General features: G+C 38.1%; 1 protein-coding gene across 2 annotated transcripts in view; it reads left to right on the top strand.

Moving 5' to 3' along the window:
• Window positions 1–20,600, top strand: part of NAV3 (neuron navigator 3) — an 893,105-nt gene that overhangs the window by 729,643 nt on the left and 142,862 nt on the right. For both annotated transcript variants that reach the window (XM_070370975.1, XM_005889180.3), the window contains one exon: window positions 7,616–7,735. In XM_070370975.1, the coding sequence (XP_070227076.1) occupies window positions 7,616–7,735 (120 nt within the window). The remainder of the gene's footprint in view (window positions 1–7,615; window positions 7,736–20,600) is intronic.

The raw sequence follows: 20,600 nt of genomic DNA, 5'->3' as shown, positions 1-20,600 counted from the left end.
ACTGGCAGGCTGCCGTCTGTGGGGTTGCACAGAGTCGGACACGACTGAAGTGACTTAGCAGTAGCAGCAATGGGACCCAATGCCGTGAGCTTAGTTTGTTTAATATTTACTTTTAAGCCTGCTCTTTTACTCTGTACCTTCATCCTCATCAAGAGGCTCTTTATTTCCTCTTCATTTTCTGCTGTTAGAGCAGTATCACCTGCATAACTGAGGTTGCTGATGTTTCTCCTGCCTATCTTGATTCCAGCTTTAGCTCATCCAGCCTGGCATTTCTCATGATGTGCTCAGCGTATAGGCTAAACAAACAGGGTGACAGCAGGCAGCCCTGCCATACTCCTTTCTCGATCTTGAACCAATCAGTTGTTCCATACAGGCTTCTAACTGTTGCTTCTTGACCCGCATACATGTTTCTCATGAGACAGGTAAGATGGTCTGGTATTTCCATCTCTTTAAAAGCTTTCCACAGTTTATTATGATCCACACAGTCAAAGGCTTTGGCATAGTCTGTGAAACAGAGGTAGATGTTTCTCTGGAATTCCCTACCTTTCTCTATGATCTAGCGAATGTTGGCAATTTGATCTCTGTTTCCTTTTCCTTTGACTTCCCTGGTGGCTCAGACAGTAAAGCGTCTGTCTACAATGTGGGAGACCTGAGTCCAATCCCTGGGTCGGGAAGTTTCCTGGAGAAGGAAATGACACCCACTCCAGTACTCTTGCCTAGAAAATCCCATGGACGGAGGAGCCTGGTGTCCATGGGGTCGCAAAGAGTCGGACATGACTGACTCTTCCTTGGATTAAACCCACTTGGACATCTGTAAGTTCTTGGTTCGCATAATGCTGAGGCCTAGCATGCAAGATTTTAAACATGACCTTACTAGCATAGGAGATGAGTGCACTTGTCTGATGGTTAGCACATTCTTTAGTACTGCCCTTCTTGGGAACTGGGACGAGGATTAACCTTTTCCAGTCTTTCCAGTGGCCACTGCTGGGTCTTCCAGATTCGCTGACATATTGAATGCAGCACCTTGATGGCATCATCCTTAAGGGTTTTGAATAGTTCTACTGGAATTCCATCAGATCCACTAGCTTTATTAACAGCAGTGCTTCCTAACTAATTAATTTATATCTCACCATAATGGTAAGATGTAAGCGTATGATTACTGTCTCCATTTTACAGATGAAACATCTGAGGCACGGATAGATTAAGTAGCTTTAGGTAGAACTCAGAAAGTTAACTCACTGGCATTCCAAAAAATACAAACTTACTTGATGCATGCATTGCTGAATTTGAACTTGAAAACAATTTGCCTCCAGTCTGCACTCTTAATCATCTTGACATACTGACCTTGTTGTCTGCATGTCTCCTTGTCCACATTTCTCTCATAGAAGTTTATTCTTTTACAAACAAACATAAAAGAGCTTCACAGCAATCATTCATTGTTAGTATAGTTTTCCCTAGCTAGCACCTTTGATCAAGGAGATCACCCTTAAAATTATCTGTGCTCACCATCTCTGTTCTAGATGCTAAACTAGAGTTCCTTGGAAGTTAAACATGAACACAAATTTTAGATGCCCTGTGTTTTCATGTCATAAAAAATATCTAATTGTTATATTAAGTTTCTGATATGAAATATTGAGTGTAAAAACAGTTCTAGGAAGATTGGTAGGGACATGGGTTTTGAATCTTTCCAAATCTCCACAAGAAACAGACAAAACAACTAGATAGCTAAGCCATAAAAAATGATCATTGTTTACTTAAAAAAGCTGATACCAGGTATCATCTCAAACCCCAGGTATAAGTAGTGAGGGACAATTAGTCAAGAGCCAAAGAATCAGAATTATACTAGCTTGCCTGTGTGCTCAGTTGAGTCCAACTTTTTGCTGCCCTGGGGACTATAGCCCACCAGGCTTCTCTGTCCATGGAATCTTCCAGGCAAGAACACTGGAGCAGGTTGTCATTTCTTACTGCAGGGGATCTTTCCGACTCAGGGACTGAACCCACATCTTCTGTGTCTCCTGTGCTGGTAGGCAGATTCTTTACCACTGATACCATCATCCACGTACAAAGAAACAGAGGGTAGTAGTGGGACATCTGATCACACTGAGAACAGAATAACCCCAAAAGAGCCAAGCGACGCTGACTAGAATACACACAGGCCCTGTCTGAAGGCAGCAGCTGGAGCTGGGAGGGTTATGACCAGGCAGGGAGAGTCAGGGCTGAAGGTCATTATCTGGAAGGAATGGAGTTTTCTTGTTCCCATGACTTCATTAAACTCTCCAGCCACAACTTCCTTCCCAGACAGGGCCCCACTCTGAGGGGAAACTTCCAGAAGGAGAAGCAAACTGAATGGGATGTGGCAATAAAGTGACAATAGAGAAGGTCCAGATCAAAATGAGGGGTGGGGACAGAGTCCAGAAATCTCAGAAAGCTAATTATCGCATTTTAAAACACTACACAAAAACAATAGAGGCAGTTACTGTGTGAAGTTAGAAAGGTATCTAGATCAAGTTTCTTTTTATTCCAAATAATTGGTTTCACATAAAAATAAGCAAGATAAAAATGTCAAAATAAAAACCCCACATAAACCACAAACATATGCAACATGTGCAACTAATAAAGGATGAATATCGATGAGAAAAGAAAAAACATAGAATCCAATAGAAAAATGGACAAAAGTCATGAACAGACATTTCACAGGCAAAACATAAATGGCCTTTAACAAAGTAAAAATATGATAAACCTGCTTGATAATTTGGAATTTATAAATTAAAGCTAACATGAAAATTCTTAGTCATAAGCAAATTTACTTTATAAGCAACTTCTTATTCATAAGAAGTTTATTCTGAAAATATTTTCAAAACTCTTGGGCACTGACTAGTAAGGTTTGAATATGTATATGTACCTATTATGACCCAATGATTCCTTTTCTAGATACAGACTTTAGACAAACACTTGCTTGTGAGCACAAGGAATTATGTTTATATAAATGTTCATGGTAGAGTTTTTTGTAACATCAAAAAAACCCTAAAACAGCTCAAAAGTCTGCAGGAGTTAATAAGTAAACCATGTGTGTGTACTCAGTTGTGTCCGACTCTTTGTGACCCCATGGACTGCAACCTGCCGGGTTCCTTTGTCCTTGGAATTTTTCAGGCAATAATACTGGAGTAGGCTGTGATTTCCTACCCCAGGGGATCTTCTCAGCCCAGGGACTGAACCCACATCTCCCGAGTCTCTGGCACTGCAGGTGGATTCTTTAATCACTGCGCTACCTGGGAAGCCCTGTAGTGCTTTTGTAAAGTGAAGCTACACAACTCTAACATGCAAAACACAGTGATATACATCAAGGTAGACGATTTGCAAAAGTTTAATTTTGAATGAAGGAAACAAGTCACAGAAGAATATATATAATATGGTTAAATTTATATAAAGTTCAAATTCATGAGATGCTAAGCAATGTATTTCTAGGAATATATGTCCATGTGGTAAAATCATAAAGACAAATAAAGGAATGCTTAATACAAAATCCAGGACAGTCGATATCTCTGGAAGCGAGGTTTGGAAATGTAGGGTTAGGAAAAGCCTGTATGGTCACTGAAGATTGGAAATATTGTCTTTCTGAATGCAGGTTATGGGTACATGAAAACTGATATTATTTTTTACTTATTATTTAATGTGTACTTTTATACTCTTGCAAAAATATGATATATTTAACTATGATGCTTAACAAATTATGGATTTGCTGTGAAGATAAAGTTGTACATATTTACGTTGATTGAGAAAATGAGATCGAATCACATACAAAAATAAGATTTGAATAGTTCTTCCTATTTTAGTGATTTTGAGACATAAAACACAGTGATGCTGATTCACAGGTCTGAGTAGACTATCCTATAATAGTTGAGGCTGCTGAGTGACAAGTAGAAAATCATCTATCTAGATTGTTGACTAGGTGAATGGAGTGTTTTTCCTGTAACTGTATTAGCATACACAGAAAGAGACTTATCTTTGTGGTGAAGGTAATATATGGGCAGTTTATGCTGGATTTGAGGTGCTAATGGGAAATACAAGTTATCTGTGCGCAGGAAGCAGTTTGAGATCTCATTCTAGTGCAGGGTGGAGCAGTATGGCCTGGAAATATTAATTAGGAAAACGTATAGCTAAAGAAAATATGCCAAAGTAAGCCACGTTTTTCTGTAACAGAAGGAAGAAAAGAGATAGCAGTGGGATGGAAGAAGAATTAGAAATGCTTTTGGAGACTGTTGGGTTTTTATGTGAACCATCTTAGAGCTTACAGAATTTCAACATGGCTAAAGTTGTCTTAAGACTTTCATGTTTTTAGAGATTCTTCTTTTTTGTCAGTAACCTTCACAAGTTTCCTTTGCAACTTTTTGTTCATACCAGTCTTCCTTATGACTATTACCTGTTAAGCTCAGCTTATGGTTGAGAAGTTTACATATAACATTATAAGGAGATCTTTTTAAAAATTTTACATTTTCTTTCAAAATGATTTCCTAATATTTATGGTTCCCAGATTGTAGCAAATTTTTCTAGAGGAACTATGAAATTCATTTTTTAAAAAAAATTTTAAATCCTTTAGAAAGACTGAAAAGAAGGAAGAATTTTCAAGCAAAAAATTTTAATCAGAAATTTGCTTTACCTGTGCTTTACCCTGTATATAATTGTCAAATAGCAGACTCATGGTTCAACTATGAAAATTCCCTGCCAGCATTCCAGTGCAACAGTGACTGTAAACAGAGGAGTTAGACATGAATGACTTTTTGGTACAGTTAATACCTGATGTAAACCTATTTAATAGTACCTGGAAAATCCAAGGGTCAGTGCAAAATGTGTATCCCTTGAAGTGCTTCTTAAAAAGAATGCTTTTTTTCTTAATTTAACCTTTGTCTATAGAACTTACTCTTCTGTAAACATTGAATAATTGAAAGGTTATGTTTCTAATAGAAGTGGTCATCCATCGTATTTCTGGTTTACATGCATTGCCATTGTGGATGAAGTGCTGAGATCTGCTGTCATGGTTTCTTCCTACAGTATGGAAGCCTTTCAAATTCAGTTGAACAAACAATATATATTTATTGACCCCAAACTATACACAAAACACTTAAACACTTTTAGATATTTACCACTGAATAAGAGAGACCAATGAGTTGTAAAACTTAACACATAGACATTGTTTTTTTTTGTTTTAATTTTATTTTATTTTTAAACTTTACAATATTGTATTGGTTTTGCCATATATCAAAATGAATCTGCCACAGGTATACACGTGTTCCCCATCCTGAACCCTCCTCCCTCCTCCCTCCCCATACTATCCCTCTGGGTCATCCCAGTTCACCAGCCCCAAGCATCCAGTATCGTGCATCGAACCTGGACTGGCGACTCGTTCCATATATGATATTATACGTATTTCAATGCCATTCTCCAAATCTTCCCACTCTCTCCCTCTCCCACAGAGTCCAAAAGACTGTTCTATACATCAGTGTCTCTTTTGCTGTCTTATATACAGGGTTATTGTTATCATCTTTCTAAATTCCATATATATGCGTTAGTATACTGTATTGGTGTTTTTCTTTCTGGCTTACTTCACTCTGTATAATAGGCTCCAGTTTCATCCATCTCATTAGAACTGATTCAAATGTATTCTTTTTAATGGCTGAGTTTCTTCCTCCTGAAGTTAAATTTAGGATCAACAATGTTGATCTTTTTTAAATAAGTATCTCAGTTATCCTTAGAGAAAATTTATACCATTCTCAAACATTTAAGACAATATCAAAAAGAGAGTGAATGAGAAAGCTAGTTATCTCTAAACACTTTTACTTTATCAGGAATTCTATATATTTCACCTTAAAAAAAACAAAAATAAAATTGGTTGAGAATGATGTGGAAGTAAGAATAAACAATAAAACATTGATAGCCCCAATATGGCAACTGAAAAATTAAAAAGTACAAAGGACAAATGTCCTTTACCTTTTGTCTCATTTAGTATCATTGTTATAATACAGGAAATTAATGCTCATAATCATGAATTAGTTGTCAAAGTAAGTTGTCATGTCTAAAACATTCCCTGTTTAAAAGAATATGTCAGTTTTCAGCACATTTTGGAACCGAAATACTCTTTTTCATTGTTTGAATTTTGATGGGATTAAATTATTTGGTTATCAAGAAAATTAACCATGTAGAGTACCTTACAAGGATAATACACTATGACTTGTTGTTTGTGTATAAAATTTATATATTTCCTTTTTAACATGTTGGAGAGACTTTGTGAATAACAAGTTGCTATTATAGGATTCTCATTTTAAGAGCTTTATGTATTTTTCCTTCAATTATATAAAATCTATCTTCAGTAAATTTTATTCTTCCCATTTTCATAGGCAGAAATTGAGATATAATTTAAGAAATTTCTTTATGATCTTTCAACTAAAATGGACAGAATTTATTAATCATGTGAGTGATTAGCAAATTTCATAATCCTAGTTTTAACTATTTGAGCAATATTTAATATGATCATGATTAATTTTTTGTTCTAAATAGTGGAATCAACTCAAATTTGTTTAAGCAAATTGAGGACCTGATTCTAAGGAAGCAAGGATACCTCCTAGAACCCAAGAGGTTGTGGAGCTGAAACCACGGGACCAAATGTGCTTTTGTGCACCTGGGTCATTCTTCCCACTTTGCTGATCAGTTTTCTCTGTGCCTCTTTGCATTTGGTGAGGAGAAATATCCACAGCTCCTGGGTTTTCATTATCATAAACTTTTCACATAGAAAGACTGATGAGCTGTCTTAGTCCCATTTTTCAAGAAAGAAACATTTGATTAGCCCCACATGGGGTAGGAGATTAACACCTGTTCTAACCCCAATTGCCAAGGAAGCAACGTGACTATGACAAGTCTACCAGCCCTGTTGATGGCAGTGGTCCTGTGATGGCAAAGAAGTAGCTCTTATAGACAGGAAGCGGCAGTGTGGTCCTTCGGTTCAGACAGCTGTGCATGGTGGTTAAGCTGATGGTTTCTGAAGCTGACTTTCCAGATTTATTCTCAACACTCCTGTGACTTGGTTGAGTGACTTGGTGTAAATCCTTAAACATGTTGTGCTTATTTTCTTTATCACTGACATGGGGATAATAATGTTATTGCAAGTAAACCATTTAGAACAGTTTCTGGTGACATCTTAAATGTTTAATACATCTTAGTTATTTTATAATAGTGGTCAATTGTGGTATACATTTTATTTATCAAATAAATTAATCAAATTTTAAAATGACTCCTGGGACCTTCAGTTCTTCCAAAATGGTATTTATAAGATGAAATGATCTTGGTTTTATTTTGTTAAGTCTGTTCAAAATATTGATAACAAGGAGAGAAAGAAGGAAAGTTTTATAATAGGCTAGTTGCTTGTTGCAGTAAGGAAGATTAATTTCTTAATAAACTTCAAAAGATTTTCTAATACTTCCTGGTGAGTAGGATATTTATATAGAAAAACTATAATAGAGCATATTTCATAATTACAATATTGAAATTTGTGAACAATATTAAGTTAAATTATACGGATGCAGTCATTCAATTCTCTGTTGATTAATTAGGCTCTTACTTTCAGCTACATGACAGATGGAGGGCTCAACCTGTACACGAGGAGTCTGCACCGAGCCCCAGACACAACAGCGTCCAGGGACGTCATTCAGAGAGGGCTTCACGACGTGGCCGTGGATGCAGACAGGTAATGCCATCAGCGTGCTCAATGGTGAGGAGTGCATGAAGCAGTTTCACAAGTGAGATCTTAGGAATTTACAGTGTAAACCAAATAAGTTTTTATCCTGCTATAATCATTATTTTTGAACATTTTGAAAACTAAGGTGCTTTTGCTTATAAGAATTTTCATTCTATATACTAAAAGGAATTGTGTTGCTGATGAGAATATTTAATAAATTTCAGGTTACATGGTGGAAAATTTTAATATCTACAAAAGCAAAATTATAAATGTAGACTTTTGCTCCTTCCCTGAAAAGAACCCTGGATGGTAAATTCCTTTCAATTCAGATACTCTCAGTTCTACCTGGGGGCTAATGATATAAAGATTAAAATATAATTCGAATTATGTTGTAAGATGAGCTTGATGCTTTTCTTAAGGGGTTTCTTCAAAGCATACGACTAAACTTTGCTTTAGGCTAACCTCTTTCATATCTCAAATTGCTTAAAGGCTGGTGTGTTTTCATATACTAGTTATTATTTTGATGGGAATTGTTTTGCCAATATTATAAGAATCACTGCTCTTTAAAAATACTGTCTTGGTGAAATGTTGTTGTAAGACATACTCTGACCTGATTTTACCCCCTCTTCACTCAGAATGTTTGATTTCTTAAGAAAGGAGAGATTGCCTATTTCTAGAACTACTGTAGGCACCCCACTCCAGTACTCTTGCCTGGAAAATCCCATGGATGGATGAGCCTGGTAGGCTGCAGTCCATGGGGTCGCTAGGAGTCGGACACGACTGAGCGACTTCACTTTCACTTTTCACTTTCATGCATTGGAGAAGGAAATGGCAACCCACTCCAGCATTTTTGCCTGGAGAATCCCAGGGACGGCGGAGCCTGGTGGGCTGCCGTCTATGGGGGTCACACAAAGTCGGACATGACTGAAGTGACTTAGCAGCAGCAGCAGCAGAACTACTGTATATCAATCCCTGGAGTAGTTCTTTAATTCGCTATTTATGAAGGAGACAAAATGTTAAGACCTAATGCATCCACATTCTGAAATAAGAACTGTGTATAACTCGTGTATTTTAATACAGCCAACTCCTAAGGCTAGACAGTGCATCCTGATCATAGTCTTCAGTTCCTGCTCACTGAGATGCTGCTGATGCTTTAACTCTTGTTGGCCTAGACCATCCTGTGTGAGTGCTAGTCTCCCAGGCTGTATACAAGGTGTCTGTGTGAAGCATGTGCTTACAACAGGCTTATAAAACATTTTATTCACTCTGACCCCCACCTGAACTATTCTTCAACTGTTTTCCCTCATCAACTCTAACTTCAAACACAATGGTCCTCTTTCTGCTTCCAAACTGATGCTTCCTCTGGCTAGAATGCCCTTTTCAGTTTAAATGTTACCTTCTTAACAAAGTGTTTTTAGAGTAGCTAAGGTACATTTCATTTCCAGTCACTTTCTTTCCCATTATCTTAAATTATTTTCTTTAGTGTACACATCAATCCTAATTATTTGTTTACACATTTATTTTGTATCTCCCTTACAACACTGTAAGCACGGGAGTGCAAAACATTTTTGTCGCATTTTTGATATGTTGAGCTTTTAATAAACGCTTTTGGAGTGAACGAAGAAAGGAATGAATACAGCAATACATTCATATAGGCTAGCGATAGGGTCCAGTTAGTTGAAGAAACAAATAAGGCTGGGGAAAGAGACAAGATACTGCAAGGATATTATGTAAGAATGGGAATATACTGTAAGGATATTATATCAGAGCGGGAATGAGTTATGTTGGGAAATAGAAAGTAGTGATTAGAGGGAAAGAAATCCAAAGGGCCACATTTTGAAACTAATGACCTACATATTGTTAGCTGACAGTGGAAAGCATTAAAGGAAGGGAAAAAATTCTGTTGGTCTTTGGGAATGAGATTTATGATAGCAGAACCTAGGAATTATTACAAAGGCAAAGTATTTTGGAGACAAATGAGATAACCAGCTCTCTTTGCTCCCTTAAGCCTTCAGATTGGGGCCTGGCTGACAAAACTCAGACCAACAGAAAGATGCAGGGCTCTATCTAATAAATTAGAACCAGCAAAAGTCATTATTCTTGAAGTGTGGTACCTGGATCTGCAGCATCAGCATGACTTAGGAACTTTTTAAAAATGCAGATTATCAGCTCCATTGGAGACTTGCTGACTTGGGGTCCAGCAATCAAAGCTTTAATCAGGTGATTCGGATATACACTAAAACTAGTGAACCACTATCTTAAAATTAACCAGTAGAGGCGAGGCCTATGAAAACTAAACACTGAACATAAACATGTAAAAATAAAACAATGACATTTGGAAATATTTACTTTATTAACTGCGCTTTGTCAAGTGGAAGAGACTATTAAAATAACAATGGCATGAATCGTTATTGTATTTTTGACACAAATCTATTGTTGTTGTTGTTCAGTCACTAAGTTGTGTTCAACTCTTTGTGACCCCATGAACTGCAGCACACCAGGCTTTCCTGTCCTTCCCCATCTCCTGGAGCTTGCCCAAACTCAAGTTCATTGAGTTAGTAATGCCATCCAGCCATCTGATCCTCTGTCATCCCCTTCTCCTCTTGCCCTCAATCTTTCCCAGTGTCAGAGTCTTTTCCAGTGAGTCGGCTCTTTGCATCAGGTGGCCAAAGTATTGGAGCTTCAGCTTCAGCATCAGTCCTTCCAATGAATATTCAGGGTTGATTTCCTTTAGAATTGACTGGTTTGATCTCCTTGCTGTTCAAGGGGCTCACAAGAGTCTTTCCAACACCACTGTCCAAAAATATTGATTCTTTAGTGCTTAGTCTTTATGGTCCAACTCTCACATATGAACATGACTATTGGAAAAACCATAGCTTTAACTATATGGACCTTTGTTGGCAAAGTGATGTCTCTGATTTTTAATATGCAGTCTAGGTTTGTCATGGAGAAGGAAATGGCAATCCACTCCAGGACTATTGCCTGGAAAATCCCATGGACAGAGGAGCCTGGTAGGCTACAGCCCATGGGATCGCAAAGAGTCGGACATGACTGAGTGACTTCACTTTACTTAGGTTTGTCATAACTTTTCTTTCAAGGTTTTCCTGAGGTTTTCAAGGGAGGAACAATGAAATGGTTTGCCAGTCCCTTCTCCAAAGGACCACATGGTGTCAGGCCCTGACTAGCAGGGACTGCAGCCACTCAGCATAGCTGGATTCTATGCCCAGTGCCCTGGTTGTCCCACTGATGGTCTTGGTGAACGTGTAAACTATCGCTGGCCGTCGGGTGTCAGTCAGTGTGTGAACATGAGTAGAGGCAAAGGCCTTGCTAGAGTGGCTGGGAAGGAGGTCCGGAGAAGGCTGGAGTAAATGTTCTTCCAAGGAGCCAGCATATTTTAATTTCGTGGCTGCAGTCATCATTTTTTAAATTAGATAATGATGTGTTGTATCTGTCTCTGTTGGATTCAGATCTTGAAAATTATGTAAAAGTTTTTTGAAAGAATTATATAATATGAGGAATGCAAAAGAACTTTTCCCACTTTTATATATTAAACAGCAATATGGTTATAGTGAGAATCCTACTATAGGAATTTCTCTGCTATTGTAGATAAATCTCAAGCTCTTTTAAAGCATATATTCAGAAAATGATTCAAGAGGCATATCGTTTTAAAGTGCATCATCTTACATATTAAAGTTGTGAAAGTCCTTGTGTTAACTTCTATTGTTTTATAAAATTTTCTTAATTCCGATATCTATTCCAAATAGGAGAGACAAGAATGACTAAAGGTACTGAGGAGTCTTTCAGTTTGAAATAAAACCTGCTTAACTTTATTTAATTCGTTGCTCCTTAAATTTTTCTCATCACTGATTCCCCCACCTTTTTCTCTATAATAATTTGCTCATATAATATTTTAAGAAATGCTCATTTAGACTAATCCCTCATTTAGGGGATATGATGGTGCAAGGAGTTGAATCTTTTAACTCCTTGACTTGTAGCTTCCCAGGTACCTTTGTCAAGCTTTTTTTTTTTTTTCTGGATTTTTTAAGTTTAATTTTTATTTTTTATTGAAGTTTTAAAAACAATATTATGACATAATTTGTGATTAGTTCATTTTAGTAAATTGGTAAATGTTAGGACTTGCAATAACTCACTGATAAGAAAGTTTAAAAGCAAAAAAAAAATCAACAATGTTTTATTACTTTTTCATGTCTTCTGGAAGGTGTATCAGTGAAAAATGCACTTGTATAATGACAAAGTACCCAGCTGCTAGTATGGCGGTGGATTTGAATTGTTTGTGTTGCTGTAGTGATGGTTACAGGCTCCCCTTTGATCAACTTCTGAAGAAAATGTGATGAACAATAGAGAACAGCTGAATTCCTCTTCTCAGCAGATTAAAATGGCCCCCAAAAGAGGAGGGCTTCCAACAGCCACCTGTATTGTGTTTTAAGTATTTTGTTTCTCAAAGATTGCAGTTATATCTGTCCAATACCAGCCCCATTTCCTCAGTAACCTAAAAGAATATTATAGAATGGGACAAATCCTTGTAGACATGCTGGAGGCTCTCTGAGGGCTTCAAAAAATAAATTCATAACAGAATGTGCAGACTATCCGTTTGGCTCTGGTTATAATTAGGTCAGTCCTAATTCACATACACTTTAATGGTTTCATTGAGCTTTTAAACATTAATTTTGGGGAGAGGGTGGGAGATGATTATTTTTTCAACTTACTAATTCCTATTACTGCCCTCACTGGCTTCTGTACTATCACTAATAATATTTGGTTAATAAATATATAATTTTTCCTAAGGGCCTAACATCATAATAGCACCTTGGGTAAAAGTAAAATAAAATAATAAATGTGAAAGACCCTGAGTTTATAGGTCAGAAAGAACAATGTGAACAAAAAATAAAATGATAGGAAAATTGACCAAGTGATAATAGATATGTATATAAAGTGCCTTAGAAGCACCAAAGGAAAATAATTATTTAAACTTGGGAGTATAAGAAAACACTTCCAAAAGCAATATGATTTAAATGGGGCCATAAATAAAACACTGGACATGAACTTGGGCAAACTCCAGGAGATGGTGAGGGACAGGGAGGCCTGGAGTGCTACAGTCCCTGGGCTGCAAAGAGTCAGACATGACTTGGTGACTGAACAACAACAATTACCAGCTGAGCCACAAGGGAAGCCCAGCCTGGAAGTAATCAAAGGGAATAAGGGAATGAGAGTGTAGAGGCATGGTAGAGTTTGGTTTAAGGAGTTAAAGAAATCCAGAAGCCGACAGGAGCTAAAGAAGTAAAAACAGATTTCATTAGGAACTATTGCAGTAAGGCAAAGAAGACCTCCATACAGAACTGGGCTCAGTTCAGAAAACAAAAAGAATAAATGGGGTCATAGACAACAGGCAGAATGAGGAGGGTTAGGGAAGAAAGCCTATTGAAAGGAGATAGAGGGTAGGGGGATTGTTGTTAAATCCATTCAGTGAGATGCTTGCTAATGTCTAGGCCATGCCATTTAGGTACTGAGGGTGGAGGATGGACAAGTTGACCAGATATTGAACATGATTATCTGTCAAGGATGTAGGATTCTTTCTACATGGAGAACCTAGCAAGATTTGTAACAAAACTGGACTATGCAGCCCAGCAAGGGGCCAAGATCAGGGATGAGTTAAGAAGCGACCTCAGAGGACCTTCAATAAAGTTTTGTCAAGGAGAGAGTATTTGTCCGAGCCATTAGTAATGCGATTTTGCTAGTGTCCTGGGGATGTGGGCAAAAGTGGACAGGAGACAATGGATCCAGATGGCTGTTCTGGAGTATTTGGATCTCTCAGTGATAAGAAGCTATTTTACCTATTTTACTTAGTTTTTTTAAAGCAAGAACACATGTTATAATCATTATCTTTTAAAAAGAACATTTGCACAGCAAATATTCAAGAGGGTGATTCAAACATAGGTAGACTGCTTAGGACATAACTGTAAAAGTGCAGGTGAGGGAAGATGAGCACTAACTGAAGCAGAAATGGGGCATCATTTGGAGAGAAACTTGGATTTAGCCTGTATATAGTGCTCTGCTCAGACTGCCCTAACCAAGTATCACAGACTGGGTGGCTTAGGCAATAGATGGCTGTGTTCCCACAGTTCCAGAAGCTAAAGTCCTGATTACAGGCTCAGAAAATTCATTCTCTTGGGAGGGCGTTTTTCTGGCTCTCACACAGGCGCCTTCTCACCATGTCCTCACGCGGCCTTTGCTCTGTGCTCTCTTGCAGTGAGAGAGACCTTTAGTGCCTGTTCGTCTTCTGATAGGGACCCCAGTTGAACTGGAATACTCACCCTCCCTTATGACCTTATTTAACCTTAATTATCTCCATAAAGGTGCAATCCCCACCTCAGACACACTGGAGAATGAGGACTCCACCATGCTAACCTGGTGTGGAAGGTGATGACATGGACACAATACAGTCCCTAAAACCGTGTAACTCCCAGGTTCAGACATTCTATAGGTGCTTTGAGTGAAACAGTGAGTATATGTATTACGCACATCATAAGCCCAAATCCTACAGGGATGAGGAGCATCACATGAAAAGAGTGAAGCAGAAGAGACATGGTAACATGACAAGTCCAAGTAGGCATCTGTCCTCAGCTCTTGCAGCGTGCTGCCTGTGGAAATGCACAGCTGTGGAAAGGAGGGCTGAGAATCACCAAGCCATTTGATTTATTATTTCATTTTTAGTTTATATTAGAGTATAGTTGGTTTTTAATGTGTTAGTTTTAGGTACAAAACTACGTGATTCAGTTATACATATATTACATATATCTAGTCTTTTTCAGATTCTTTTCTCATATTGGTTATTACAGCATGCTGAAGAGAGTTCTCTGTGCTGTACAGTACTTCCTGTTGCTTATCTATTTAATATATAGCGGTGCATATATGTTAATCTGAAACTCCTAATTTACCCCTCCCAACATTTCCTTTTTTTGAAAACCATGAAGAAAAATCAAGTGTCTGGACTTTTTTGAGAACTCTCCCAATTTTTAAGTATTGGTAACTATCTTAGCAGATCTGTGAGGCCAACAGATAATTAAAGATACACATACTTTTTCAATGTCACATAATCTTGAAATCACATAGGAGTTCATAAAAAGCAGGAGACCATGAACATTCTCCTATATGGTCTTGTAAACTTCCTAGGTCCATTTAAGTTTCCTAAAGATATGCACTAGTGGTGATACCTGTGAGGCAGAATGAGAATGCTGCCAGTCATGAGAACTCTGCCCAGCAGGTACAAAGAATTGTGGCAAAACCATCTGAGTTCATTTTTAAGTTTTTTATGTAAGATAGTACCAAAACAAAAAAAAGTCTGTATCCCAGTCATAGCGTCACTTAGGTGAGACTGTGAGGCCTGTTATGGAAGTAACTGTAATTAATTTTGTTTAAAACACTCTGCAGATCAACATTGTTCAAGCTAAGAGTACATCTGGATCTGTGATGTAGAATGAAAAAACAAGCCTTGAGAATGTACCCTTCATACTTAAAAAAGAGAATAAAGAAAGAGTAGCAATTGAAGAGACAGAGAAATCAACTCTAACACAAAGCAGAGGACAGACTGAGTTAGCTGGTATTCTTGCAACAGAGAGAAGGGGAATAGACACCAATGTCAAATTCCATGGAGATTCGAAGTTAGGGCAAGAAGGTTTGTGAAAAAAATTAAATATAATGTGAAGTTTAACATTTGAGAGCTAAAGTTCTAGATATTACACAAGGCACAAGTCATCACCTAAGTTACTAAAGTAGAATGATCACAGAAGTCAGAATTCAGTTATGTAGATGATTTATTCAGGTGCCTATTAACTCATGATGATGATAGAATGAGTCTCAAAAGAGAGGAAGACAAAGCTCTAGGTACCACTCTTTACTGAATATGAACAAAATCCCTTAAATTTCAATAACAAACATACCTTTTTCTAGCTCTTTTCTGGATTATCTTACATTTCATCTAAGTTCGGTACAGTTGTATCCAGCTGTTTGCGACCCCATGGACTGCAGCATGCCAGGCTTCCCTGTCCATCACCAACTCCCGGAGCTTGCTCAGACTCATGTACATAGAGTCGGTGATGCCATCTAACCATCTCATCCTCTGTCATCCCCTTCTCCTCCTGCCCTCAGTCTTTCCCAGCATCAGGGTCTTTTTCCAAGGAGTCGGCTCTTTGCATCAGGTGGGCAAAGTATTGGAGCTTCAGCTTCAGCATCAGTCCTTCCAATGAATATTCAGAACCCCGTGAACAGTAGGAAAAGACATTTCATCTAAACTATACTCTTAAAAGCAGGGCTTCCGTGGTGACTCATATGGTAAAGAGTCTGCCCGCAGTGTGAGAGACCTGGGTTCAGTCTCTGGGTTGGGAATGTCCCCTGGAGAAGGAAATGACAACCCACTCCAGTATTCTTGCCTGGAGAATCCCATGGATGGAGGAGCCTGGCGGGCTACAGACCACAGGGTTGCAAACAGTCGGAAACGACTAACACACTATATTCTTAACAGCAGTGATTGTTTATTTCAATTATAAGCTAAACAATTTATTCATCTTTTTCCTTATTTTTGCCTGTTAAATCATGACTTTTTATAAAAAATATAAAAGCATCATCTATAATAGAAATTATTATTTTTGTATTGTATTAAAGGAGAGCCTGATTTCATTTGTGATACTATAATTCAGAAACTAAAATCACAACTGATGGACAAATTTACAAAATGCATTAAGGACTATCATGATATTACATGCCTGTCAGATTGTCAGTCATTCTAACTTATTGTATTGAGGGAAGTCTAGTGCCAAATACTGAGTCCCCTACTAGAAGGAGAAATCTGTTTTTCCACCCTCTTAGGTTTAGTGGTTGGCGGCCTGCAGATTGCACCGACTGAAAAGCAGGAGCCTCATTCCTACCCACATACGTATGCAGAAGACCACAGAGAGATGTGACTCAGGGAGATGATTGGAACTGAGACCTCTGCATAGGGAAGTAGGGATTGGAAATGGGACCTCTGCATAGGGAAGTGGGGACTAGGAAAAGGATACCTATGGGAAAACAAATGAGTTTTAGGAACAGTCAGTGGGACTGTAGAAGAGGAGATGGGAGATGTGATAGTTGTGTGACATAGTCTATTTAGGCATTCTCTTATTCAGCACCATCTGTCTCTGGTGATAGGAGTCAGTCCTGACTGATTGTGAAGCTCCCTGGGATGAGATTGATGACAGTCTCTCTCTCTTTGGGGGAGACTCTTTTAGGCAGATGAGGGGACTTCAAAAGAAAGAAAAAGCTCTTCACAGTGGTATATTTTGGATGCCTTCATAGTTTTCATCAATGTGTAGAAAACTGCACTGCCTTTGCAAAGGACTCATGGAAGAGTCTTATAAAATCAGAAGGGGCTGTCATTTCTAAGGGGCAGAGGCCTTTGGTATTTTTATGGCTTCTGCAAACAAGATTCACAAAAGCAACAGAGATTTCTCCTAAGCCGCCAAGCAAATGTCTCCAGAGTCTGGACTCATGATGCTTGTCACTAATTTATGTACATTTCAACAGTTCCTTCTATTCTCTGTTGATTCATTCCCACATAATCACAGATTTGGTATATTCCCATATCTTAAGTATTTCCTTCATTAACTTACTGGTTTTCCACAGTAATTAAAAACAAACACAAAAAAGATTAATAGGCTGTGATGAAATAGATAAAAGTAAATGTAATTATTTCATTTATAATTGAATGGCCTGTCATTTTCCCTCCTTTCTTTAAGTAGGGAGAGACCAATGCAAAACACTGGAGAAGTAGAAAAATTTTTATTTGCCTCCTCAACTTTCCTTTGGTACCTTGCTCATCTATGCAGGCTTACAAACTGCTGCTAACTTCTCTCCTGTGTCGTGATTCTCAGCATTACCTGACCTCATTGTGAATAAACTTATAAACTTTAAAGACTTTTAAGTAATATCCCTCATAGAATTAATTCACACTGTATACATGTATTGAGAACCTGCTCTCTGTCAAACTCTGTACTCAATCCTGGGGGACCCTGTACTCAAAGGTCTTACACTAGAAGAGCTTTTTGGCTGGCTTAATCAAGCCTTAAAAGCCACTGAGATTCAAAGGATACTTGGACAGCATGACTAGCCCAAGTTGTTTTGATTGACATACCTTTTAATATATTTTAAAACAGATACCATGTGGCTGTAAATGTCACCACCCTTTTTAAGACTGCCCCTGATATTAAACTTGGCCATGGCTCACCTTTGTCATTATATTAGAATTAATCTCCCAATAGAGGATATGGTCCCCAATACTCTTACTTCTGCAGTAGTTTTAACTTATCTCCTGCAGAAACAATTTACTAATAAATCTTTTGAAGATGGTGATGATGATGTTCAAGACAAAGAGGGGACATGCTTTATTATAGTAAAATAGCCATATTATATATTATCTGTCTATATTGAGGATCTAGTATTATAGCCCACATACCATATTATTTAAGTACATTATTATATTTTATCTTTATAGCACCCCTATGAAGTGGAATTTTTATACTGTCATTATTATAAGTGAGGCAGACAGTCCTTTGATCAAGTCACATGCTTATAGACACTTTGTTAATGAATGGTTGTTGTTACTCAGTCTCTCAGTTGTGTCACAACTCCTTGCAGTCCCATGGACTGTGGCACACTAGGCTTCCATGTCCTTCACCATCTCCTGGAGCTTGCTCAAACTCAAATCCATTGAGTCAGTGATGCCATCCAACCATCTTGTCCTCTGTCGTCCCCTTCTCCTCATGCCTTCAATCTTTCCCAGCATCAGATCTTTTCTAATGAATCAGCTCTTCACATCAGGTGGCCAAAGCATTGGAGCTTCAGCTTCAGCATCAGTCCTTCCAATGAATATGCAGAGTTGGTTTCCCTTAGGATTGACTGGTTTGATCTTGCTATCAAGGGACTCTCAAGAGTCTTCTCCAACACCACAGTTCAAAAGCATCAGTTCTTTGGCGCTCAGCCTTCTTTATGGTCCAATTCTCATATCTGTACATGACTACTGGAAAAATCATCTTGGAGAACAGAAAGGCTACCCACTCAAGTATTTTGGCATGGAGAATTCCGTGGGGTTGCAAAGAGTCAGACACGATTATCACTTCACTTCACTGGAAAAACCATAGTTTTGACCATACAGATCTTTATGGGTGAGGTAATGCCTCTGCTTTTTAATATGCTGTCTAGGTTTGTCATAGCTTTTCTTCCAAGGAGCAAGTGTCTTTTAATGGCTGCAGTCACCATCTGCAGTGATTTTGGAGCCCCAAAAATAAAGTCTATCACTATCTCCATTGTTTCCCCATCTATTTGCCATGAAATGATGGGACTGTATGCCATGATCTTTGTTTTATAAAGTTGAGTTTTAAGCCGGCTTTTTCATTCTTCTCTTTCACCTTCATCAAGAGGCTCTTTAGTTCCTCTTAGTTTTTTTGCCATAAGGGTGGTGTCATCTGCGTATCTGAGGTTATTGATATTTGTCCTGGCAATCTTGATTCCATTTTGTGCTTTGCATTTCTCATGATGCACTCTACATATAAGTTGAATATGCATATAAGTTAAATAATCAGGGTGACTATATACAGCCTTCATGTACTTCTTTCCCAATTTGGAACCAGTCCTTGTTCCATGTCCTGCTCTAACTATTGCTTCTTAGCCTGCATACAGATTTCTCAGGATGCAGGAAAAGTGGTCTAGTATTTCTATTTCTTGAAAAATTTTCCACAGTTTGTTGTGATCCACACAGTCAAAGGCTATAGCATAGTCAATGAAGCAGAAGTAGATGTTTTTCTAGAATTCTTTTGCTTTCTGTATGATCTAATGGATGCTGGAAATTTGATCTCCAGTTCCTCTGGCTTTTCTAAATCCAGCTTGAAAATCTAAAAGTTCTCAGTTCATATACTGTTGAAGCCTGGCTTGGAGAATTTTGAGCATTACTTTGCTAGCATGTGAAATGAGTGCAATTGTATGATGTTTGAACATTCTTTGGTATTGCCCTTCTTTTGGGATTAGAATGAAAACTGACCTTTTCCAGTCCTATGGCCACTACTGAGTTTTCCAAATTTGCTGGCTTATTGAATGCAGCACTTTCACAGCATCATCTTTTAGGATTAGTTCTTCTGTGTATTCCTGCCACCTCTTTTTAATCTCTTCTGCTTCTGTTAGGTCCATACCATTTCTGTCCTTTATTGAGCCCATCTTTGCATGAAACGCTCCCTTGGTGTCTCTAGTTCTCTTGGAGATCTCTATTTTCCTATCCTGTTGTCTCCTCTACTCGCTTGCATTTTTCACTGTGGAAGGCTTTCTTATCTCTCCTTGCTGTTCTTTGGAACTTTGCATTCAGATGGGTGTATCTTTCATTTTTTCCTTTGCCTTTCGCTTCTCTTCTAATAAATGATAGTGGCTGGATTTGAATCCAGTTCCTGTACTCTTACAGTTATTCATAAATTAATAATTTAGATAAGGTTTTTATCATGACTGGATAACATTATCTGACTTTTTAAATTATTTAGCCATCCTTTTTGGTCTAGACATACTGTGAAATACGAATAGATCTTTGTTTTCAACTTTATAAGTGATGGTACGTTCCTTCAGTACATGTAATCATTTTCTATTTCTACTGAAGATTGCCAATAAATGTAAAAACACAACTGACGGTGGAGAAGGAAATGGCACCCCACCCCAGTACTTCTGCCTGGAAAGTTCCATGGATGGAAGAGCCTGGTAGGCTACAGTCCATGGGATCGCAAAGAGTCAGACACGGCTGAGCTATTTCACTTTCTTTCTTTCTATAGTTCCTTTTGGAGAAGGA

This window comes from Bos mutus, chromosome 5 (assembly GCF_027580195.1).
Source record: "Bos mutus isolate GX-2022 chromosome 5, NWIPB_WYAK_1.1, whole genome shotgun sequence".
Taxonomy (NCBI): domain Eukaryota; kingdom Metazoa; phylum Chordata; class Mammalia; order Artiodactyla; family Bovidae; genus Bos; species Bos mutus.
This window is presented reverse-complemented; position numbering and strand designations above follow the sequence as displayed.